General features: G+C 33.1%; 4 protein-coding genes across 4 annotated transcripts; all 4 read left to right on the plus strand.

The window, feature by feature from the left end:
- Positions 1-1,698: 1,698 nt before the first annotated feature.
- LOC120271790 (ethylene-responsive transcription factor ERF096-like) lies at positions 1,699-2,109 on the plus strand. Its single transcript, XM_039278464.1, has one exon. The coding sequence runs from the start codon at positions 1,699-1,701 to the stop codon at positions 2,107-2,109; it is 411 nt and encodes a 136-aa protein (XP_039134398.1).
- A 6,571-nt stretch (positions 2,110-8,680) lies between these two features.
- On the plus strand, positions 8,681-9,354 carry LOC120272506 (ethylene-responsive transcription factor 1B-like). The gene has a single exon (XM_039279343.1). The coding sequence runs from the start codon at positions 8,758-8,760 to the stop codon at positions 9,220-9,222; it is 465 nt and encodes a 154-aa protein (XP_039135277.1). The 5' UTR covers positions 8,681-8,757; the 3' UTR covers positions 9,223-9,354.
- Positions 9,355-11,635: 2,281 nt separating this feature from the next.
- LOC120272292 (serine/threonine-protein phosphatase PP1-like) lies at positions 11,636-17,549 on the plus strand. The gene is made up of 4 exons (XM_039279090.1): positions 11,636-12,033; positions 16,043-16,602; positions 16,685-16,906; positions 17,182-17,549. Exons 1-4 carry the CDS (start codon positions 11,847-11,849, stop codon positions 17,203-17,205), a joined length of 993 nt encoding a protein of 330 aa, XP_039135024.1. The 5' UTR covers positions 11,636-11,846; the 3' UTR covers positions 17,206-17,549.
- A 951-nt stretch (positions 17,550-18,500) lies between these two features.
- On the plus strand, positions 18,501-20,300 carry LOC120272352 (inorganic phosphate transporter 1-6-like). Its single transcript, XM_039279167.1, has one exon. It carries the CDS (start codon positions 18,576-18,578, stop codon positions 20,160-20,162), a length of 1,587 nt encoding a protein of 528 aa, XP_039135101.1. The 5' UTR covers positions 18,501-18,575; the 3' UTR covers positions 20,163-20,300.
- The last annotated feature ends 5,665 nt before the right edge of the window (positions 20,301-25,965 follow it).

A 25,965-nucleotide genomic window follows, 5' to 3' on the forward strand; every position in this document is an offset into this window, starting at 1 on the left:
AATAGGTCTTCTACTTTAATATATATATATATATTGATATATAGTATTTATTAGAATTTTATGTAATAAGGGGCGGGGATTCCCCGATCCTGTGGGGATCCCCGCGCGGGGAGTGAGTGGGGCGAATTTTTCCCCACGGGAAATTTAAGGAAGCGCGAATGGGGACGGGGATCCCATTCCCTTCCCCGCCCCACCCAATTTGCATCCCTATAGAAGAAGGGGTTCTCAGTTAAATCATTTAACACCTTCCTCAACGATGAGGGGACGAGATGTCCCCTAAGCAAATTCCTCTGGAGAGGTGTGTGCCCCTTGAAAGTGAAAATATTATTTTGGCTAATTCTCAATGACAAGATCCTAACTCTGGAAAATCTAGCTCGCAGAAGATGCAATAGGGTTGCCACCACCACTTGTGCCCTTTGCCTTTCGGGTTGTGAGGATGTGAACCATCTTTCGGTTAGTTGTCCCTTTGCGGCCCGGATTTGGACACATTTCAATGTTGTCTTCAGTGTCTCCACTTCCTCTGCCTCTCTGAGTGAGATTTGGTCCATTTGGGTTAATAGGCCTTTCCCTCACAAGCCCTTGGGAAATTTACTTGTTCGTGCTACTTGTTGAGCTCTTTGGGCCAAAAGGAATAGCCGTATTTTTTTCCTTGCTTGGCCTCTAATTTAATTCTCTGCAATCATTTTCAAAATTGACAGGTTGTTTCTCACTTGGTTTTTTGTAGCCTTAGGTTCGGTTCAGGCCCAATTGGCGCCTTCCATCTCATTGATCAAGCGCAATCTCTCCTTCGCAAAGTCCCTGCCTGGCAACCAGAGTGCCCCTAACGCCCTTGAGAGTGGTATTGAGGATTCACACCTCTACCAACATCTCTCCTTTTTCTGTTTGCCCCCGGTTGGGGGCGCTTCCGGGTTTCGTATGTTTTCTTGTCGTTTTGTTATAGTGCTCTGCCTGCTTTGCTTTTTTTGCATTTTGTTCTTCTACCGATGTCAACTCACTGGTTTATTTGGCCTTCATGTCCCTATCTATTCTTGTTTATTTTTTATGTGATCATATGTAGTTTATCCATCTTTTTTTTAAAAAAATAATAAATAAACAAAACATCAGTTCATAAAATTTACTATTTGGGCCCTTCAAACAATCATTAAGAAAAAAAATTCTATAAATATATATAATTAATTTTTTAATAATTAATATTTAATCTAATTTTACTATAAAATCACAAACTTGATGGAAGGGAGGATTCAAAGTCTAGAATGTTCCCCATTTTGTCACTAATTAATTTTTTTTAAAAAAAAAATTACAAAAGTTGATGGGAATGTTAGCGTCAACGAACACGTGACGTGAACCCTTACATGAGGGCAAGCCAAAACCTTGTTGTTCAAGTTAAATTCAAAAAATAAAAAGACAATTCCAATAAAGCCATCTCAATAGTTGACACTTTGACTAATCTAGAGAAAGATATAAGAAATCAAATCCAATTCTCTTATTAATAGGCCCCACTTCTCCCCTGTTTCCACCTCTCCCTATCACAACTCTTCCCAAATACACCCCTATAAAACTACATAATCAATTACTCTATTTTTACTATATTATAACTTTTTATGAGGACTTTTATGCAAATCAAACAAAACCAACGGTCTCCATATAAACTCAAAGCGGGAAGCGGTTACTTTTACCGTCTTAGCACTGCATTGACAAATGGAAGAGAGCTCTCCAAGACAAACCAAGAACGAGAGAGAGGATCCTGAGGTCCGGTACCGGGGAGTTCGCCGCCGTCCATGGGGCAAGTTCGCTGCCGAGATCCGTGACTCCAACCGGCACGGCGTCAGAGTTTGGCTTGGCACCTTCAACACTGCTGAGGAGGCTGCCCGGGCTTATGACCGAGCTGCTTATGCCATGAGAGGCAGCTTTGCTGTTCTTAACTTCCCCAATGAGCATCGTTCTTTAACCTCTTCTTCTTCATCATCATCATCATCTTCTTCTTCTTCTTCTTCTTCTTCTTCTTCTTCTTCTTTGAGGAGTGGGCAAGTTATAGAGTTGGAGTATTTGGATGATAAGTTGTTAGAGGAGATGCTTGCTCCTGAGGAGAAGGGAAACAACAACAAATGAAATTTATTAGTTTGTTTGTTGTTGTTGCATGTTCTTCTTCTTAATTCTTCTTCTTCTTTGCATTTAGTGAAGATTTAATATGACTTCAGTCATGTTTCATGATTGTTGATTTTATTAGTATCAGGATTCATTTGGATTTTTAAAAGAATGAATGAGGTTTATTGAATTCTTTTGGAGTGTGTTCTTCTTTTAATTTGCATGATTGATGTGAAGATATGTTTTAGCTTCAATTGATCATGTTAATTTGATTATAGGTTTGGGTAGAAGTTGGTATAAGTAATGTTGATTGTGTTTATATTGATCAGCATTCATTTGTGTTTTGAATAAAAGAAAATGAAGCTTTCTACTATTCATCATCTTCTTCTTCTTTGCATGAAGTCGATCGAGATTAACTTCAAAAGTTTGATATATTGTTGATTATATTGATTTGAAGAGATCAACATTTGATTATTTTTGTAATTGGAAAAGAAGAGGTGAAGTTTGTATGTTGTTGTTGTTCTTTTTCTTCTTCATTTTATGAAATGAAGATATTCAATAATATCAATTTTGAATATTGTTTATTAATTGGTTTATAGAGAATATTAGCTATCATTATGTTTTGATAATAAGAGATGAAGTATGTTTCAGGATTTTTTGTTATTTTTTATTTTTATTAAGTGGGGGCTTTGAATCCTCCATTCTCGACTTGAAATGAAAATAAAATACTAACCCCTGTGTTAATGGTAAAGATGGTATCTTTAATTTCTACATTTGTTAATTTATAAATATTTGTTTATAGTAATAATTTTTTTCAACTGATCTTCAGTGGGAAAAAAAAAGAAAGGGCAAGGAGTTGTTATAAAATGATGAAAAAGATAATTTAAGTGAAATATTTGGAGAAAATTGCTGATTAGACTAATTAATTGTTTTTTATAATATTGCTTTAATTATAAAGATGTAACACATATTGTATCCAAAGAAATGAAGATGATCCTATGAAAAAGTAAGCAAATTGTGCCAAAAAATGATCAATATCATTTGATGGCATGATGCAATTTATTCAATAAGTGTCCATGTTGTGTAATAATTTTACTATATATATATATATATATATATATATATATATAGTTATGCAAGATCATAGTTAACATCGAGCACTAATTAACGATCAACATTAATGGCACAAGAAACCTAAGAGCAAAATATATTAATCATTTAAAAACCGGAAATAGACTCTAATTAATTTGGATGGCCATGGAAAGTAAACCAAACAATAGAGAGAACAACAAGAACAATTCAAATTCAGTTTAGTAATATGACTACAATAATTCAAACTGCTTGCCAGAATTCTGAATCTCACACAGGACCAAGATCAACCTGACATTAAAACTTGATGTCGTGAAGGCAATGGCGTTTTTTCTCGTTTTACAAATTCCTCAACGATGGTGAACTAAGATGTCTAATAAGTCAAGCTATATGAAAGGGACCTTATTTTCAGAAAACCAACATTTTCAAATGGAAAAAAAAAACTTACTTGAGAGGACGAGATCTTAATCCTAGTAAACTTTGCCAAACAAGCCTGTAATAGATTACCTTTTATTACTGATCATACTCTGCCATGTTGCACAGGAAAATGTTGACCATTGCTTCTTTAAATGCCCCTTTGTCTCCAAATTCTGGATTCACTTTTGTCACATATTCAGTCTTTCTCGATATCTACTCTTAATGAAGGAGTGACCTTGATAAGCACTTTTGGTGTCAAGGCTATCATTTGGAATATTTAGCTAAAATAGAACAACTGCGTTTTTAATTTTTATGTCCTCACGATTTACTTGATTATAATCAAAATTGATCATCACATAATTCCCTCTTGAATATCTACAACCCCTAATGTGAAAAAAAGCAACATGGAGGAATCTTAAGTTACATTAAATGGAGCCTTGACTTTCTTCACTCTCTTGCCAATGCTCTTACCTCACAACGACTAACACCTTCCATCTAGGATATCCTCGATTAAGTGATCCAACCCTAGACACTGTCTAGCCTTCTTGTTCTGGCTGCCCTAGCTTTTAGCATTATAAGTTCCTTCTTGTTCTGCCCTACTCAAATTTGGTGGGTCAAGGGACTACCTGTGTATATAATACACCATTTCCTATGCGGCGTACAATGCCATGAGTCGTACAACTAGCAAAGTGTACTAGGATTATATATATAATTCTTCCTCGATTATCTAGCCGACAAATTGAATGATGTTTGCTAATTCACAAAACTAAGAGAGAAATGAATTTAATTAACCAAGATGACGAATCTAGGGTAAATCAAGATGAGAACATGGTACCTTGGACACAAATTCACTTGAAACTACTTTACAAATTCTTGGATGGTGGAGATTCCTAAGTTAGAATGACCTCTTTCTCAAGCGTCCAAACCCTAATTTCATACAACGACACCAATCGCCATACAATTGCATCAGAAGGTTCTGTGAGTCCCATTTATATTAGGTTTAACCCTAATCTAGAGAGTTTGACACCATACACCCTATATCTAGGCGTGCGCTCAACCTCTATCCTCTATGTGGATCTATGCATGATTGATTTCTCAATCCTAATCATATATATAAATTAGATGTGTGTTTGGGTTTTTACACTAGCAAACACAAGCATAAAGCAACATAGAGGATAGTAAGAACAACTCAAATAGCTAATATAATTAAAAAGAAAATTAACTACAAATTATCCGAAGATTCAATAATCCAAGGCACCAATAAAGATTTAACCTCTCATCATACAAGAATCCATGACAAAATCCAAAACTAGAGACATGAATAAAAACATATGAAGAACTTCCTCAGTGGTTCTCTCTATTTGGATGATGGAATCTCTCTGATTAATTGTCGATTTTGCCCTCAATCTGGTACCTAATGGACTGATATTATAGCGTCAACGTGTCCTGGATTGGTGTCTTTTGATCTTCGCTTGAAACCCTAGCCTCTAATAAAGCTCTCGCCAAAAGTTCCTCACAAAACCCTAATTGTCAAGCTTTATACTACAGGTAAAAAGATAGTGCACACCCATGTATGTTTATAATGTGCTTGACTCGTGCTGATTGTTGTCGACACTTGGGACTTGAATGATCTTCTCAATTTTTGGAACTCCACTAATAACCACGCCCAAGAAGCATGCTTATGCTCTTTAAGCATGATCGTGATCTATGCAAGAAAATCGTTCTCTGGATGTGCTTTGAATTTTCTCTATACCCGTAAATCTGCATGTTCTAAGCATGTTCATGTACGGCCGTGCTCTTATCTGAAAATTGTACTTTCTTACACAAATTGCTCCAATTCGCTTCAATTCCATTCATTTTGTCCTGATTTCCTAAATACTTGCTCAATAAACATAAAATACCCAACATATATAGCACAAAAATAAAGAAATTCATGTTAAAAGACAAGTTAAGTGCATGAGTTTTTAATATGAAAAATATGTATTTCATGCAATCATTAGCATAATTTTTTTAATAAAAGTGGATAAACCACTAATTCATTAAATAAAAAGTGAGAACAATAGTAGAAAGAGCGAGTACAAAAGTATAGAAAATTAAAGATGGATATTAAAACACCAAGCAAAAAAGAAAAGAAGATATATTCACCAGAAGTGAAAACTGATTAAATACCCTAGGTAACTTACTAACAACACGGAAGAACATTGGCACTTTGGAGGCAATCCAAGTGAAATCATTCTTGCTTGAGGCAATCCAGTGGTTTATTTAGTATTGTATCTATGTGTTTTTTTTTTTGTACCCGTCTTTTGTTGTTATTTTAATAAATTAGTGGTTTATATACTCTTACTAAAATAATAATAATAATTAAAAAATCTAAAAAAAATTAATAGCAACAATTAATCATACCTTCGCTTGATTATAAATAGTGTCTTCGAAGAAATCTCTTCGAGAAGATCGGAAATGTGTCCAAATTGGACAGTCATTTGAACATGATCATAATTTACTAGGGATGTACGTTCATCTAATTTAATAACATAACTATATATATACAGAAACGGCAACGATCTAATATAGAGTACTAACCGATATATAATTCGCACCCTTCTTCATCCATCAATGAACAATGACATAAGAAAATCAGACCATAGATGGTTTGATATATTGTGTGGATATAGATTTATAAAAGGAGTATTCTTCTTGAAAAGCTTAAAATATCAGTCCAATTTGGATGGCCATAAGAAACATGCAAACCTGCAGACCAAACCAATTACCAAACCCAAGAACAAGACTTCAGAATTATTGCAGTTCTACCACTAAAATAATAAAAATAAGGAACCCCTAGCCTTCACCTAATAACAATTGTTTTCAAAGAAATCAGATTTAGAATAACATATATATATATATATGTATGTATGTATGTATATATAGATATATATAATTCAGAAGCAGCCTGGAAGGAAAGAACAAGGAACCAACAGTTGAAGGTTTTGACCCACTTGATGTTGTTCATCATGAAATAATGAAGATATGGTCATAGTTTGACTGCTTAAGTGTTCTTTAATTGACCTGCCTTTAATTTCCTACCTTTGATCATTGCTTATAGATGGCGACCTTTCTGTTTTTGGAACATAAAAGGAGAACCACAAATTCTTCTTGTCTTCAGCTATTACCATGTATTTCACTTGATTAATTTCTAGAAATGAAATATATTCATCTACTTGATCAAATCAAATATACATGCATGCAGGTTAACATATATACATTCATACCAAGCCAAAAAGAACCAAAATATCTTTAATAAAGATTAATTTTGTTTGCATATATAGATTAGCTATATTATATTGAGTAAACCATAAGTCTAGCTTCCATGAACTAAAGCTAAACTTTCATTTTAATGGAGGACTACGTTATCAGTTATATATAATCATCTGAATCTAATTAATCCAAACATATACATGCATCAAGGACTCATTAATAATATTTTAATCATACAAACATGAAATGACTGTACTTGTACATGGATTTGCTTTGCATGATGGGACGCTTTAAAGCAATACAGTGGAGTTCAGATTCAAAGAACCTATGCTACCAGTATCAAAACCTATCTTTCTTTTGGAATGAAGGACCACAATTGGAGACTATGAACCAAATTTTATATTGGCTCTATTTAATCTATCATGCATGTATTAATTGTTTGACTTTAACTTTGATCTATGTTCTTATAATTCATCTGTGTATTGGATAGAGACGTAGATAAAGACAGAAATATGTTCCCTTTTTTACCCTTTTTAGCCAAGTTCATTGCACCAGTTAATACTACACTAGAAGAACAAGTTGCTGATCTGACATGATTCCATTTAGACATGTGTTGTTTCACTTGATTATAAACTTCTATGTTTTCTTGTCTTTTTTATGTTTGAAATTAATTTGTGTCTATTTCAATTCACACACACTCACTCACACACACACACACACACACACACACACACACACACATACAAATTCATATATTCATTCTTAATACAAATATATATACTTAATATATTGAAAAGTTATAGTGTTTTTTTTATGTATATACATATACATATATATATAAGGAAATATATAGAAAGGTCATTTCTATGTACATGCATCATATTTAAGTTGTACTCATTTATGTATACTTTTAAAAAATCAGTGAATAAATATATATAGTTTACTTTATTAAAAATATATTGTGGATATATCTTACAATACATGTTCCACCCTCTATAGTCTTGACTTGTAAATAAAACTAACAAGCCAACTAACAATAGTTAGAATGAGTACTTAAAATATTCACAATCAATGAATTGAAAAGGACTAATAACATAACCCATAAAATGAAAGGCCACAAATAAAAAAAAAAGAATTGTGTTATTTAAAAAGAAAAATCAAAGATCTTTATCAAATTAAAAAGCATGCAAGTAGGCCATCCACTTGCATAAATTTATAAGCTAGCATAATTTATTAATCAATTATATCCTAACTCTTAAACTTTTATAAATAAATAAATCACTCATAATTCTTCCAAAATACACACACATATACATGTTAATCAATAAAACTGAAAATTCATGATAATGATACATACAAAAAATATCACAAGTTCCTTTCATGACATTGATATTCTAATTAAAATTTCCATTTTATTTAATTTTTGTTTTATAATATAAACCAAAGATAGTTAATGAGATTATTTATTACTAAAATAACCAATGATGTGCATATACGTGTATTATTAATTCAAATAAAATAATTAAGTTGAAACTAGACCGGGAATGCAGGAGCATGAATAAAATAATATATAAGAAAAGGAGGGGGGTGGAGGACAAACTTACAAAAGTGACGTCATCTAATCTGGACATATACCGCCGCCCTGCGTCACTTTAGCACGTGACCTATTAACATCCCGGGCCCACTGGGCCCACAGGGCCGGGCCCCCACCAAAAGGAAGCACCCTACCCAGTACCCAACGTCCCATCCATGTAACCCTTCATCCATGGAACTCTTCATCCATGTATTCCCTTATCCACTATAAATACTAGTTTTCCTTTCTCCGCATCCACTTCCAGTAAAAAACCATAACCGGAAAAACAAACAAACTCGGAACTCCACTTCCAAGTTTTCAGTTAAACCAGTTAAAATCCCATGGAGCTTCCTAGTGGAAGAGAAGGAGAAAGTGTGGGGAAAGAGAAGAGTTACAGAGGAGTGAGGAGAAGGCCATGGGGGAAGTTTGCAGCAGAGATAAGGGATTCAACAAGGAGTGGAGTACGTGTTTGGCTTGGGACTTTTGACAGTGCTGAAGCTGCTGCACTTGCTTATGATCAAGCAGCTTTCTCCATGAGAGGAACCATGGCTGTGCTTAATTTTCCAGTGGAGAGAGTTGTGGAGAGTTTGAGAGGTGTGAGGTATGGAGATGATGGATGTTCTCCTGTTGTGGCTCTTAAGAGAAGGCACTGCATGAGAAGGAAGTCACTGAAGAGGAAAAGGGAAGTGAGGAAAGTCAGGGAAGTGAGGGAAGTGAGGTTTGAGAATGTTGTTGTTTTTGAAGACTTGGGTGCTGAGTATTTGGAAGAGCTTCTTAGTGCTTCAATGGTTTCATCAACTAGCTAGCTTGTGAATTATATTTATAGTTATATATATTTATAAGCCATTGTTAAGAGATATGATCATGAATGCATGGGAGTTTTTCATTAATTTGTAAAGATGCACGGTGTTATCTTAATGAATTTCAAATTTTGATCATGCTCTTAAAATAAATTAAAGATTTATATATATGTTATCATATATATATATGATACATGTATGCATGGGCATTCATGCATTCATCCTTGATTTTCTTTTCTTTGTTTTCATTTAGAGTGATCATAAGATCTTCATTGATTTATGAAGATCATGAGAATGAATGAATGATGGATTGATTGAGACAATATCATCCTTTTCTTTTTCATTCTTTCTTCTTGTTAGAATAATTTATCTTGAAGCTAATTAACATGTGCCTTGTCAATATTTTATGAAATAATAATAATTAGTGGTAAGTTTTTCTTTGATTATGATTGGTTTTGTGAAGATGATTAACTTATCAAATTGAATAAGCATCATGGCCTACAATGGTGGGGAGAGAGTAAGTAATTAGATGGAGTTTTGAGCTTGTTATTTTTGTTATTTTTTAATATTTAACCATTAAAGTGGACATAGATGTTCACAGACAGATGATGTTTATTGAATTTTGAATTAAGGTCAAAACCATAATTTATGGTCAAAACAATGTTTGTTGATAGTTTGTATCATTATTATATATTTTGGTCAAAACAAACAAGCTATGCAGAACAGTAGAAATATTAATAATATAAGAAGCAAAAATATGAATTCTTGATTAAAAAAAATAGACCACCTCATTGCGTTTAACAAAAACCACTCCCTTATATGTTTTTAATAAATTAAAAAGCAATTAAATAATTCAAAATGACTTGAAATTTTAGTATAGAAAGTAAATAAGTTAAAGTAAATATAAATGAATTACCAAATGAAGGGAATGCGAAAGTCAAACCATACCTAATCTAATTAGGAACAATTGTCAACAAAATAAATAGTTTGATAAAGTTGAAATACCTCGCTAACATAACATGTTCGTACAAATTATAATTGATTTAATGTAACATAAATTTGACTTTATGATATTTTCATTGTCAAAACAAAAGCTTTAGTTCAGAAAATAATGTATTTAAATGACTATTCATTTTCACTGTATTAGAAAAATTCATTGAATCTTAGCCACTAGTTGATATTTAATAATGTCATGTTATCTAAGGACATTTCTATATTTGATATGCTATGGTGGAGCGGTTAAATTTGAATCTAATGACTGATGTAGTTGTACATAGTATCACACAATATTTAACATATGTTATCAGCAGTGAAGCACAATAACTAGGAGTATTGTATAATTTTTTTACAAATAAAAACCATTAAATTATGACTTCATCAAGAGTCCATGACTTTTAAAAAGCTAAATAAACCCGCACAAAAACATATACTATATATATTATGAATATTAAAGCTCCAAATATTATTCAATCAAGTTAGATAACATTACTCAAAGCAGTTGGCAATTAATTAATGAAATTCATCACTGGTCCACATCAAAAGAATGGTCCAATTTTCTTGGGGTTTCAAGAAACATGTTAAGAGGACTAGTTAAATCATGTCCAAAGTCATAACATTTAAGAAATTAAAAAGACTACGCAAATATTAGATTTCATTTCAGTGTATGATGAGCAAGTACTCCATTCTTGGTGGCCATTCCAATATCTCAACAAGTGGGTAAACTTTTTAGAAAAATTATATATATTTTTTTAAAAAATATTATCTTATATTCATCTGTGTAAAAATCAAATTATCCTCAAATTATATATATATATATATATATATATAAAGGATCTGTTTAATTGCCGTATAGGTCCCTATAATTATGTAATTTCTGACTTTTTAGTCATTCTAATATTTTTAAGTACAATTAAGTCCTTATATATGGTTGAATTGGGTCATTCTAGTCCATGGTAATATTTTTAGGTATAATTAAATCTTTACAATTTATATGTACTCATCTATATTATGGATTAGAATGATCTAACTTAACTAAATATGATGACTTAATTATATCTAAAAATATTATAAAAATTAAAAAAACAGAAAATACATAATTACAATAACATAACATGTGCAGCAATTTAAACTAAAGGATAACAAGGAAAAGGATAACGATCATTACATCATGTCTGGAAAGCCAGATCTCGATAAGCATCCAACGGTGGAGAGAGTTCGGAGAAAACAACAGGACGACAAAAGAAGAGAATCTATAAATCGGCGGTTGTAATGAAGCCAAATCTAGAATAACATAATCCAACGGTGGATATCATCGTATCAGATAGAAAGAATCCAAGCATCAGATAAAGCGATCTCAGCCGTCCAATCCACGTATGAAAGGTCAGCACTTTTCTCTCTTCTCTCTAAACAAAGTCTTCGAATTTTCTCTTCTTTCTTCTTTCTTCTCTAGAGAGAGAGAGAGAGAGAGAGAATCTCCTTTTTCTCTCTCTAAAACCAGGGAGAGAGAGAAGGGAATGTTCGAAAAGCCCTTCTTCTCATCTCCGCTAGGTTGAAGACCTGGAGAAAGGCGGAAAAGAAGAGAAAAGGAGGGATTTTTTTGGGGGTTGAAGTGTTAGGGTTTGGGGTTTGGGATGGGGGGGATGGATCCAGGGTTGTTGGATGATATCATAAGGAGGTTGTTGGAAGTTCGGGGAAGTAGGCCGGGGAAGCAGGTGCAGCTCTCGGAGGGTGAGATCCGTCAGCTCTGTATCGTTTCCAGAGATATCTTTGCGAAGCAACCTAATCTCCTTGAACTTGAGGCTCCAATCAAGATTTGCGGTGCTTAATCTCACTTTTCCTCTCGCCTTTTCTGTTTATTTTTTTATTTTTTGGTTGATTTTTGAGGTTTTGTAGTTTGGGGATTGGGGTTAAAGTTTGGGTGTTGATTCTTTTGGTTGATTTTGTTGATTGAATTCATCTGATTAGCTTAAATGTTGGATTTTTTAAAAATTTTTAAGAGATTTTTTTTAGTTGATCATGGAGTCATGCTATGGGATGCTCAGAATGGGGTTTTTTAATTTTATTTATAGAAGATGTACATGAATTGTTTAGGGCGAAAAGGTTAGGGTTTTGATTTGACAAGTATGTAAAATGGTGCTAATAATAGCTCCTTCATAGGTTTTTAAAAGTTAATTTTTTTTTTCCTTGGCACTTGAAGTTATATGATACAACTGATCGTGATGAAATTTTCATGGATAAGGTTTATATTCAACTCTTGGTTTAGGTCTAGGGGAACTATAAAGTATAAACAAATTTTCTTTTGCTGCACCCTTATTCCAAAGCGTATAACTTATATTTAAACTCTATTTACACATAGTTGAAACTAGTGTAAACAATCTTAGTATTACTTCTATTTCCTTTGGATTCTGTATTACTTTGTAGTTCATGCCTTTTGCCTGATGTTGAGATAATTCAGTATCCACAAATTGAGCTAACTCCATTATTCTTTAAGAATGTTTTCCTTGAAAATTTATTGTTCACATGTGATTATTAATTCACTGCAAGTTTGATTTAGAGAAAGTGATATTCTATATTTCATTTGTTTATTTTTTCATGTCTTATCATAATTTTTATACTTGTAGACTAAGGACAAGAGATGGAAGTTTTGAATGAGCTCTTAACTGCATTTCTAGCATTCTCAGACTTTGCAAGAAATTTGTTATGATTATTAGAGGAATGACTGGATGGCTTGCCTGGTAGCTTGATACTAGCTTCTTCTTAGTTCATGAATCATAACATAGTGGCTCAATCAATGTTTAAAAAGGCGTTTGAGGCGTACGCCACAAGGCACGCCTTAAGGCGAGGTAGAAGAAAACTGCCCCAAGGCGTATGTCTTACCTTTAATATCTGAGGCTTATGTCTTTTCTATATGAGGCGGTACATACCTTGATTCGTTGTGCCTCAACTAGTTGGGTTATCAAATATGGATCAACACGGATTTTTATAGATCAAATTGGATATTTAAAAAATCCATATGGGTTTAGGGTTTTTTTTTTAGTTTTAAAACAATTAAAATTATTCAAGCAATCAATAAACAAAATAGAAAAGAGATACAAGAGTTGTCGTCGGCTGGAGAAAAGAAGAGAAGAGAAAGAAGGACTAGTCTTGCTATGTATTTTTCTTCTTTTTTTTGCCCCTTCATCTTCAAATCTGCAGTTTTTTTTTTTATTTTTTTTATTTTTCACCAGTTTGAAGATTTCTGCCTGGAGGAGATGACATGGCAGTGGCTCTTGAAAAGCCCCACTCCCCTTCTTCATACATTCTTATCATATTGTAAATATTTTTCTAAGTAAAGAAAAGGGACCAATAGTATTGGTGGACGAGGAAGACTTCAAATGAGAAGAGGGTGTTCATGTTGAAGATGAAAAAGAAAATAATGATTTTGCGGGAAAATTTTCGAGTGATAGTGATTGGTGAGTGATGATGGTGCATATGTTATGTTTTTGGGGGCAACTACAAGACAATTATTTAGAATGAAATAAGTTCAAATTAAAAACTATGGAAAATTAAAGATGTCTAATCTTTTTATGAATTTTATGATTGTTTTGTTACTTACTATTTAATTTCTTTTTTCATATTTTTCTATATATATATATGTATATATTTAAAAAAATTTAAGTTGAGGCTTATGCCTTAGTCCACCTCACCTCACAAACGCAAAACGCCTCAGGTATGCCTTTTGCCTTTTTAAACATTAGCTCAGTGATAGGCTGAAATCAGTAATGTGTAACTAAATAAGTCATAACTAAGATACCCAAACTTTCCATGAATGTGATCATTAAGGTTGCACTAATTCTGTGAAGGTATCTTCAATAGTGTAAGATTCTTGATATGAAGCCATAGACAGTTTGTTGATTTTGATAGAGAATCAAGTAACTTGAGTCTTGTGAAGTTGGGTGAGTAATATACTTGTGAATAAGACCATCAAATGAGCCAAGCCATTTGTTAACAGCTTAAGTCTGGCTTGCTTAAACTCGCCTAATTTATAAATCAGAAAGCTTGAGCTAAAATATTAGTTTCAATATTTATTACTTTAAATTATAAAGAATACTAAGTTTATATATGTAGTCAATTTTATATTTTAAACAGCTTAGTTGGTTATACCAAATATTTGTTTATCATTTCATTTTAAACAAAGTAAAAGCTAGTATTTTGATTTGTTGCATTTTCTTTTGTTGGAGTCTGGGAGGGTTCAAACAACCATTACTTCATTGTTATTAAAGGCGTGCCTCAGGCACAAGGCATCTTAGGCTTTAACCTAGATGGCTCAGAACCTCGTAGGCAGGTGGCATTAAAGAGTAGCCCTAAGGCGCTTGCCTTGATTCGAGGCTTAAGGTGATTAGAAGCACAACTTTGTAAAGTGTAGATTTTTTTTTTTTTTGTAACTCTAATTATTAAGAGTTGGACAAATATGAGGTATTACATAATCATTAAATTAATCTTAATAAAAATAAAAGGGTTTTTTTAGGTTATTGGAGAATGATGATTTGACAGGGGATGGGCGGGGAATCCGATGGAGAAAAGAATTGGTGTTTGAGAATAATGATTTGACATGGGTTTGTGGTTGCTTAGGCTAGTGTTAGTTGGGGAGCCATTCTATCAAACTAGGTTAACTAAAGGGGAAGATGTGATATCAACATCCACCCTAAGTGTTAGGACAGGTAAAATGCAAAAAAGGTCTTTTGCTAAAGGGAAACGGAAGCGCATTGATCCTATTAAACTTAGAGATGAGGAGTTTGAATATGAGGAGAAGAAGAAGAATATGAAGATGAGGAGAATGAATATGAGAATGAGTGGGAGGATAGTGATGAAGAAAATAATGAAGCTATTGAACTTGATAAGGATTAGGATTTCCTAGTGTAGTGGCATTTCTTATTATTAGCAGAGTAGTAGTAGGTAATAGTATGGTGATTTTTTTTGCTATGTGGGTAATATGCTATTTTGCTCTAGGCATATTTTATTCAAGTTTGAATTTTAAACTTTGATTTTCCTTATTTTATAAAATATTGGTGTGTATTATAAATTTTATGAATTTTTAATTTGTTTAATAACTTTTTTTGCTCCTTGCTTCGGAAATGCACGCTCCTGTGCTTTGCCTTTTGCTCCTAGGTGAGATGACCTCTATTATCTTGATGCGCCTTTCGCTTTTAATAACTTTGGTTCACTTCAAAAGTATAGAAGCCTTTTAATTTAGTCTCCGGACACGGTTGACTTAATTCAAGCCATTTTGAGCAACTAATGATCAGATTAAATTAGAACGTGCCAAGCCATTGAGCTAGAGCCAAGCTCAAGGAAAGCTTCGCTCATTCAAGCTCTGCTCATTTACAGTGTACTTGTCAGTATGTGAATTATCCAACTTGTATTATGATTTAAACACTGATCATGACATGGTAATCTTTTTTTAGAATTTGATTTCCATCAAACAATGGTCACCCAAATTGTCTGGAAAGCAAAATGGGACAATGTAATGCATGCTACCATGCAGAGGGCACTGCAGAAGGATAAGGAACTGTTGTTGTATTAATTCTTATCAAATGTTTGGTACAAAGATGAGTAAGTTACTTTTTTGGTTGGTTTATCAAGTAATGTGTTGTAGGTGTAAAATAGGACAACTTTGTATTTACTGTTGGTGTTACTTTTTCTTTTTCAAATAGACATAAATTAAAGCAAAAACCTATTAAATATTCTATTGACTACTGAACATATGGATAACACTGGTGTTGTCCACACTCTTCTTTGGGATAAGAAATTTCAAGAAACTAAAATTGTATTATCTTCTGGCATGCAGGTGACATTCATGGCCAATATTCTGACTTGCTAAGGCTGTTTGAATATGGTGGATTCCCTCCGGAAGCCAATTATCTCTTTTTAGGTGATTATGTTGATAGAGGGAAGCAAAGCCTTGAAACAATATGCCTTCTGTTGGCCTATAAGATTAAGTATCCGGAGAACTTCTTTCTTCTGAGAGGGAATCATGAATGTGCATCTATAAACCGAATCTATGGATTTTATGATGAATGCAAGCGTAGGTTTAATGTGAGTATCTGGAAAATCTTCACAGATTGTTTCAACTGCCTGCCAGTGGCAGCCGTTATAGATGAGAAGATCATCTGCATGCATGGGGGTCTTTCCCCAGACTTGCATAGTTTGGATCAAATCAGACATTTGGCCCGCCCTACTGATGTTCCTGACACTGGTTTGCTCTGTGATCTTCTCTGGTCTGATCCTAGTAAAGATATTCAAGGATGGGGGATGAATGATAGGGGAGTTTCGTTTACCTTTGGACCTGATAAAGTTTCAGAGTTCCTTAAAAAACATGACCTTGACCTTATTTGCCGTGCTCACCAGGTTATAGATTAACGTGTATGAAAGTTTTTTCTTGTGCAAACTTTTGCCAGTGTGTAATGAATTTTCTTATGTGAACTTTTAGGTCGTGGAGGATGGATACGAATTCTTTGCTAACAGACAACTTGTGACAATATTTTCAGCACCTAATTACTGTGGCGAATTTGATAATGCTGGTGCTATGATGAGTGTTGATGACACTCTAATGTGCTCGTTTCAGATATTAAAACCTGCAGAAAAGAAGCCTAAGTTCAGTTTTGGAAGTACAACTACAACTAAAGCAGGAACACCCCCGCCTGGAGTGAAGGTATGAGACAATTCTCAAATATCATCGATAGCATAGCTTGTCACTTAGGTTTAGATTTTGTTTTTTAATCATCTCTAATTATAAGATGCAGATTGCAATGTATATCATGGAATCAGATTCCATGTATGTCGTGTTGGAAAACATCAATTTAACTTGATTTTTCAGACCACATTGTCCATTTTGCATGGGCATTTGCTATCTGCCATATATTTTGTGGAATCAGATTCTACACCTCTTTGGGCTTATTCTCATTTCTAAAACTTTTGTGTTTGCAGTCATTCCTCGGAGCGAAGGCGTAAGAACTGCTATGATCACAAACGGCATAGCTGCGCCATTCATGGTAATTCAGCCGAAGCGAAAGCTTTAGCTTATCGGTCTGTGACAAATATGTGTAAATTAGCTCATGGATCATGCTTTGTTGTCCATACATTATCGGCTTAACCCAAATCTCGGTTGATACTTTAAATTTCCGCATTCTTTGTCAGACATTATTATGCCAGAGAAAGGTGAGGAAATACTTGAAAACTCGAATTCCGAAAATAATGTAATAAGTTGTTTCTGATTCTTCGCCCTGTTGAAGTCTCTGCCATCTAGAGATATTGCTTTAGCAGGACTTTGGACAGGCAATAAGTGATTGAATTAAGATTCAATAAAGTTTATCCTCTCTTTGAAGGTAGAGAGCAGGGGGGAAATTGACAAGAAGAACAGAATTTTTAGGAGAAGAGTGACTTGAATGAGGAATGATGATTATTTTTTATACTCAATTAATGGTCATATTTTTAATCAAATTATGAAAAATAATAAATATTCTTTATTTTATATTTATTAGTTTAAAGTTTTGTTTCACTTAACACCCTTTTTAAAAAATATATATATGTTATTGGTGGTTGTTTTAGATGGAACCATTTGTAAATGATTTTTTTATTGCCGTAAATATTCTCTGAAACTGAATTTAATGTGAAAAATTAGAAATTATATGATTTGTTCATTAAAACTTATATATATATATATATATATATATTCTTCTTAATTTTAATTTGATTTCTAAAATCTCAACCAATTATATGTATTCTCTACTCATCAACTTCCCATGAATTAATACCTTGATTGAAAATCAATTAGTCCACTACTTCCCATACATAAACTTTTTCCAAACCATTAACAACGCCCACTAGCCCATTATGAAAACAAAACAAAGTGCATCACGTTTGCACTTCCAATGGCCATAAGCTAAAGAGAAACCAGGAAACCAAGAAACCAAGAAACCAAAAAACCAAGAAACTAATCATTCCCTAAACTCCCCTAAAAACAACACCCACCACCAACCTTTCATCCCAATTACAGAGATGAAAAACTAAAGAAGGCCAAAAAGATGACAAAAGAATAAACTACAGAATATTTCTCTTAATATTTCTAAATAAAGAACCATCAAATAAAATTAGTTGTCAAACCTAACTAAAAAGCTTTTTGACCCAAAAGAATCAACCAAAGAATATCCCTTTTGTGGGATCCTCATATCTTGCCATAAATACTCCACCATTCCCTCCATCTTCTCCAGCTTTTCCTTCATTCCATAACTTGTTCAAACTTTAGAGTTTGAGCATTCTTTTCATATTTATCTTTGATATATAGTTTGCAATTTTGCATTGGTTGATATCAGAGAATTACAATGGCAAATGAGCAGTTGCATGTGTTGAATGCTTTGGACGTAGCCAAGACACAATGGTACCATTTCACAGCCATTCTCATCGCCGGAATGGGCTTCTTCACCGACGCTTATGACCTCTTCTCAATCTCACTTGTTACAAAGCTTCTCGGCCGTATTTACTACCATGTTGATGGCTCCCCAACCCCTGGCACTCTCCCTCCCAATGTCTCAGCTGCTGTCAATGGCGTTGCCTTCATTGGTACTCTCTCCGGCCAGCTCTTCTTCGGTTGGCTTGGAGACAAGATGGGTAGAAAGAAAGTATATGGATTGACACTCATGTTAATGGTAGTTTGCTCTTTAGCTTCTGGTCTATCTTTTGGCCACACCTCCAAATCGGTGATGATAACTCTTTGCTTCTTTCGGTTCTGGTTGGGCTTCGGCATCGGCGGTGATTATCCTCTTTCAGCCACAATCATGTCGGAATATGCTAATAAAAAAACTAGGGGTGCATTCATTGCTGCTGTTTTTGCCATGCAAGGCTTCGGCATTCTCGCCGGAGGAATGGTAACCATTATAGTATCTCTTGCTTTCAAGAACCGTTTCCCGGCTCCTTCTTACTCCGTTGATCCTTCGGCTTCCACCGTGCCACAAGCCGACTATGTTTGGCGTATAATTCTCATGTTCGGTGCCGTCCCGGCTTTGATAACATACTATTGGAGGCTCAACATGCCGGAGACGGCGAGGTACACTGCTCTCGTCGCTAAGAACACTAAGCAAGCCGCCGCCGACATGTCTAAAGTTTTAAAGACAGAGATCACAGCTGATGAATTGAGTGAAAATTCTAAAATTAACTCAAACTTCGGTTTGTTCTCGAAAGAATTTGTCCGGCGACACGGCCTTCATCTTGTCGGCACTGCCATCACTTGGTTCTTCCTCGACATCGCTTATTACTCACAAAACCTCTTCCAAAAAGATATCTTCAGTGCTATCGGATGGATACCGAAGCCGAAGACGATGAGTGCATTAGAAGAAGTGTTCAAGATTGCTAGAGCTCAGAGTTTGATAGCTCTCTGTGGAACAGTGCCTGGATATTGGGTTACAGTTGCACTCATTGATATATTAGGGAGGTTGAAGATCCAGCTTTTAGGGTTTTTCATGATGACAGTGTTCATGCTTGGACTTGCTATTCCTTACAACCATTGGACAACACCAGGGAACCACATTGGTTTCATTGTGTTGTATGGGTTCACCTTCTTCTTCGCAAACTTTGGACCGAATAGCACGACGTTTATCACGCCGGCGGAGATATTTCCGGCGAGGTTGAGGTCAACATGTCATGGAATATCTGCAGCGTCTGGGAAGTTGGGTGCAATTATTGGTTCTTTTGGGTTCTTATATTTGGCTCAGAATAAGGATCCAGCAAAGGCTGACCATGGTTATCCTGCCGGAATTGGTGTTAGGAATTCTTTGTTCTTGCTCGCCGGTTGTAATTTGATGGGTCTTTTCTTTACTTTCTTGGTGCCGGAGACGAAGGGGAAGTCATTGGAGGAGATTTCAAAGGAAGATGAGCCTGAGAACAAGACTCAATTAGAGACAACCACAGCTTAAATTTTAGTTTCTGTTTGGTTTGTTAGATTTTGTGGGCTCCATTATGTTGTCTCTTGTTGTTGTTGTTGTTATTGTTATTGTTGTTTGTTGGTGTCATTGTGTTGAAAGAACTTAATTTTAAGGTTGTTTTAATTAAGAAGGATTTGATGGTTTCAATTTGATTTATAAATGTATATGGAGAGTATAATTAAATTGAGAAATTATAAGGTCACTTTTGTTTGCCTCATTTGATGGATGTGGAATTTCATGGTGATTTAAAGGAATTTTCAATTTTTGAAAAGTCATTTTTTTATTGATTGATTTAGATAGGTATATTTTATTAATAATATAATTATTTAAAAAAATTCTCTAAATATATGATAACATCGAAGGGTTGATAGCCTGGTCATACTTAATTTTACCGTGAAAATCAAAGATGAATGATAATAGATTATCGATTTTAGGTATGAGCTCACAACCCATATCCATGACATATAGTTCACATTTTATCAATGTATAACAAGGTTTCAAATCTAGTCCACCATGCACCTCTCTCTCTCTCCCTCTCTCAGTTAAAAAGAACAAAACTAATAATACATATATATAATCATTTTAGCATGTAAATTAAATTTTCACATTTCTTCTTTAATAATTTTTTTTTACAAAAAAGACAACGCAGTTAAATGGACAAATATATATGAAAGTGAACTAGTTACAATAGTTTAATGATACTTTAGAAATAAATCTCCTCTAACATACAACTCTAAGAGAGAAAATACTAATCTCAGAGGAGACCCACACAAACTCCAACAAACATGGATGATAAACACTATTTTAAATCAGTTTTAAGAATAAAAGTTGCGGGGGATTTTGCTACGTCTAGGGCTGTTAACGACTTGAAGCTGTTCTCCGGCCATTGTTGTTAGCTGGCGCACCCTGCAAGGTTTGCAATGCATGTTTGATAAGGTTGTGAAATTTAAAAAAATATAAACCCTATTGAGATTAATTAGAAACTTGTAGCTTTTGCCATGGTGATCATGATACATATTTTGTAACCCTTAGCTCATCTGCATGGTTTGCAATGCTTGCATGGCATGAACCATAGTTAACAAGTGCGTGCAACTGTTTATCAGTCAAGAAATTAAAAACTAAAACTCATTTGCATGCATGAAATTAAGAAGAGAAAGTATGAACCCTAATTAGTGTTTATTCCAAAAACTAAAGCATTAAGAAGCACACACACACATATATATATGTTCAAGTGACTACTGTTCCTAGTAAACATGTTTCTAGTGAGTTGATTAGTTATACTATAAAAAATAAATAACATGATACATGATCATTAGAGTTTTTCAACCTGACTTCTTGAGATTTTATTACCTAAATCTCCTCTAGGAAAAGCTTGTGATGAACTTAAAAATAATAATAATAATAAATAAATAAATAATAAAAAACAATTGATGTACATTCAAATGACTTTCTAACTATCACAATTAGCTTAATAAATTCAGAGATATGTGCCACAATAGAAGTACAAATTAATCTTTCCTGAAGGAATATCAAGTGTTCCTATCAATCAGTTTGATTTTCATATTTGTTTGTGGTTTTTGATTTATAATCCATCAAATTCCCAATAGTACTATCTCATACTTTAATCTTCCAAAAATGGAATGTTCAGTAATTTGACAACATGGTTCCAATTCCAAATGATGTTGATAGTTCATTATGTCATTAAAATTGGGTGCATGACCTGCACTAAAAGATTCATCTGTTAACTGAACATACATTGACAAACATTTTTCTGCAAAATATTCTCTTCTTTATTTCTTTTTCTTCTTATTTGTCTCTGAACTAATTAATTAATACCCATCATTGAAAGGTTTTTGGGTCTTTGTGTTTTCAGAAAAAAAAATTTCAATTTGACTGGTGATTTAACCAATTTGTTGATTTTGGATATGAGTCCAATATCTTATTGTAATGGGCTTGATTTCAATCCACTTTTGGCACTGTTTAGCTATAAGATGGTGCTCATCTTGATGTGCATATGAACCAACGTATTAAAATTATAAATTTAAATTTAAATAATTTGAAATATATAATTTATTTATAAAACATTAAACACAATTTCTGGAGATGCTGATATATGTGCTATTGATCCTTTATAATAGTTCTCTGATATATATTATTTATAGTTGAAAATAATACATCATTAGTGGTTAAGTTATTCATGTACACATTGGATTAACATGAGCTCCCACCCTTGTAATAACATAATCATTTCATTCATTTAATATTTTGTTCAAGAGTAAAATCCTCTTAGCAGTGGTTTTGTCACAATTTAAAAATAAAATAAAATAACATAAACTCTTAATTAAACATTCGAAGTAGTTTCAAGGTAATAAACCTGCCAAAATTTTTAAAGCTAACCCAATTATGAGCAAAATGAATATTTTTTAAGTTAAAACGACAAAATTGACAATTAGTTAAATTCATATATTATATTGTACGTTTTGTATAAGGGAGTAATTTTCTATATTTATCAGTGAGTGTATCACAATGTATCAGTGAACTAAACATAAAGGCTTTTAATGAACATGATTTTAGTAAATGGATAAATAGTATAGAATATTTTTTATTTCTTCATTTTCAACACCACTAAAACTTCATAAATGTAACCTTTGTTGTCATTTATTTATATATAAACTCCAATTTAAAACAAATTGTAAGTACATATAATGGAGTTTTAACAATCAATTAAATATTTTACCAAAAGGCTTAAAGTCAAACGGTATTGGTCCATTACAAAAATCCAGCGTGAGATATTAAAAAAAAATTCAAGTTTAAATCTTATTGAACAGAATAGTGATAACAAATTTTTAATTATAGCCGTTGATTATTATTCAAACCCCGTGTATTGCTGAGTGAGAAGTATAAATTAGATGATTAATTTTCAGCACGTGTGCATGTTCTAATGTATATAGTATTTATTGTTTACGTTTTAAAAACAATCAATTACCATGAGATATCAACATAATAATAACATTTATGGTTTAGAAATCCAGAGTTTATTAATACCTCCAAGACATATAAATGGCCATCATAAATATACATACCAACCTCAATTCAATTAATAAATATAAAATAACAAGAAGGAGAAATAAAGAAATAAAAAATAAAAAGGAGGAAAGAAAGCAAGTAAGAAAGAAAGAAAGAAAGAAAGAAAGAAAAGCAAAGCAGGGGGAGTGAATGAGAGAGAGTGACTAGTGATTGATGGATGTGGGTTGATAGCTGAGAATGTTTTTTTGCTTCATTGGAAGTCACAAGGATTCGATTGGATGTCTTTACATGAGATCTCACCCTTAAGATTGACTCAAATATATATATATATATATATGTATTTATTATTTATAATATTAAATAATAAATAATAATATTATTATATAGTTAATGAAACATGAACAATATTGGTAGCATTTCTTTTATGTGTCAGAAATAACTCACATGCAGAAGAACCACTGCAGTGTGTATGTGTGTCTGTGTGACAGTCTCAGTTCACAGAACACAACACTCAACCACCACTGTGTATTCCCTTTCTTTCTTTCTTTCTTTCCTTCTTTCTCTGAAACCAAAGCTATATATTTATATTATTTAAAATATTATTATTAGTTTTTAATTAATAAAATTATTTTATGTTGATAGTAAAAATAAATCATTATAAAAACATAGTAAATCTAAGTGGTAAAAGATTGATAACTCTTTTTTTTAATTCTGTGGTGCCAAACTTATATACATAATTTGAAATATAATTAATTCCAAATATTAATTAATAAATTATTTGTATATTAATAATAACAATAACCAAAGAAATCATCTTGTCCGATAAAAATTTGGGTTTTAAAACAAATGATTTTGAGTATTGAATTTTTATTTTTTTTACAAACAAAAAACACATCAATCAAAGATATAGACACAACCAATAATTGAACATGCGCCTTTACCTGATAGCACTAAGAATGGGTGACAACCCGTTCTCACATTGAGAATCCTATAGTACCTAGTATATAAAAGACTCTCCACTGTCTGTCAATATTTTATCCATTCATTTAGTCCAATATTGGTTTGAATATATATATATATATATATATATACAAAAAAGTAACATATGAGTCAAGTCTATTTCTTTGTAAGTCTTGCATATTTATTTTTTTTCTCTCCAAATTAATTGGTGAAAATATCAAAATAGACTTTTTATTTTAAATTTTTTATTAATTTAATTTTTTTAATATAAAATCTGTTTTTTTATCGTATTTGTATATTTTCATCTTTTGGTCATTCCAGTTGACTAACATCCATTAGTTAGAGGGACAAAAAAAAACTGAAATGTACAAATACAAAAACTAAAGGGACGAATCATCAGCTGGAGAAATTAGAAGGACAAAAATATATAAATATAAAAACCAAAATATCAAATTTTATATTAAATGTACTAAAAGTGCTAAAATTGTAAAATAGAAAGATCATGTTGGTATGTTGACCAAATTAATTTAATCCTGTGAATAAAAAATAATAATTATTTTTTTTTTAAAAAAAAAACAGAGAAGGGAAGAGTGAGTTGTGATGTGGGTGAGGAACAAGATAAGGAAGGGAAAGAGCATTAAAGAGAAGCGGCAGGAGAAGCATAAAAAGGATGATGATGTCAGTGAATCAAACCCAACTCCGAGTCCCAACACGAGCACAGGCACAGGCACTCAACACATGTTTATCTGATGGTTCGGTACATCACACGCATAAGATCATAGCCGTCCAATCATCCCCTTGGTCCCACACTCCAATCCCAGCCATCCAATCAAACAGCTCCCCTCTGCCCCCGTTCATTATTGATTGGTCTCTCTTCCCCTGCACTAATTTTAGGGGCCTCCCTCCCCCCTCTCCCTCCCATTCAAACCAACGGCTCAGATTCCCATGCACTCCCTCTCATCATTGCTTCATTTTATTTTTATTTAATTTCAATAACCCATTTTTCATATTTATAATATATTAAATTAATAATTAATTATAATTCACTGAAAATTTTAAAACATCATGGCAAACTATCTAACATTTGAATTACTAGACAGTCTTTTTTTTCTTCTAATTAATGTAGCTCACTCCATTAGTTTATTATATCTTATAAAATATATATTTTTTACGTAAAATTATAAGTTTTTATTTAGAATTCTGGTTTCATTTAAAATTTTTACTTTCTACTTAAAATCACGAGTTTCCATTTAAAATTATAGGTTTTCTCTTTAAAAATGTATGTTTAAGTTTAAAAACTAGAAGTAATCATGTAAACATCAGTTACTATTTTTATATATCAGTAAGGTCTAAAAATTAACTTGTCAGAAATAAATAGAATCATTTAAAAATATTTAAAATTATGGGTTTTTTTTTTTGTGAGAACTTTAACTCTAAAAGGATTATTATTTGTTCATTTATAGTATAATAAATATTAAATAATATAAATATAAATATAAATATAAATATAAATATATCTGTTGTGTTTTCTAGGAATGTACGGGATCTGAGCACCAGGGAGGTCATCGGTAATCGGAGAAAGACCAGGCGCGCTAAGCAAAAGATCTGGCGGTGAGCTGCGCTTTGAGGGGGGTCTGGTGACCGCCCCGGTAATCCCGGGTACCTCTGACGTCATCTCTCTGAACCCCCCACAAGACACGGTGCACTCCCCCAATCACTCCCAGCCACGTAATCTCCATTATGAGTTCAATGGCATTCCCCGTAATTCCCACCTCCATCCCATGTCCTTTCTTGTCTTTTCCTCCCT

The sequence above is a fragment of the Dioscorea cayenensis genome, chromosome 11, assembly GCF_009730915.1.
Source record: "Dioscorea cayenensis subsp. rotundata cultivar TDr96_F1 chromosome 11, TDr96_F1_v2_PseudoChromosome.rev07_lg8_w22 25.fasta, whole genome shotgun sequence".
Taxonomy (NCBI): domain Eukaryota; kingdom Viridiplantae; phylum Streptophyta; class Magnoliopsida; order Dioscoreales; family Dioscoreaceae; genus Dioscorea; species Dioscorea cayenensis.

Bases quoted from the DNA above. Each gene is read 5' to 3' on its own strand.
- LOC120272506 (XM_039279343.1), top strand. From the start codon at position 8,758: ATGGAGCTTCCTAGTGGAAGAGAAGGAGAAAGTGTGGGGAAAGAGAAG.
- LOC120272352 (XM_039279167.1), top strand. From the start codon at position 18,576: ATGGCAAATGAGCAGTTGCATGTGTTGAATGCTTTGGACGTAGCCAAG.
- LOC120271790 (XM_039278464.1), top strand. From the start codon at position 1,699: ATGGAAGAGAGCTCTCCAAGACAAACCAAGAACGAGAGAGAGGATCCT.
- LOC120272292 (XM_039279090.1), top strand. From the start codon at position 11,847: ATGGGGGGGATGGATCCAGGGTTGTTGGATGATATCATAAGGAGGTTG. The intron at 12,034-16,042 runs GTGCTTAATCTC...TCTGGCATGCAG, and splicing joins GGCTCCAATCAAGATTTGCG to GTGACATTCATGGCCAATAT. The intron at 16,603-16,684 runs GTTATAGATTAA...GTGAACTTTTAG, and splicing joins TTATTTGCCGTGCTCACCAG to GTCGTGGAGGATGGATACGA.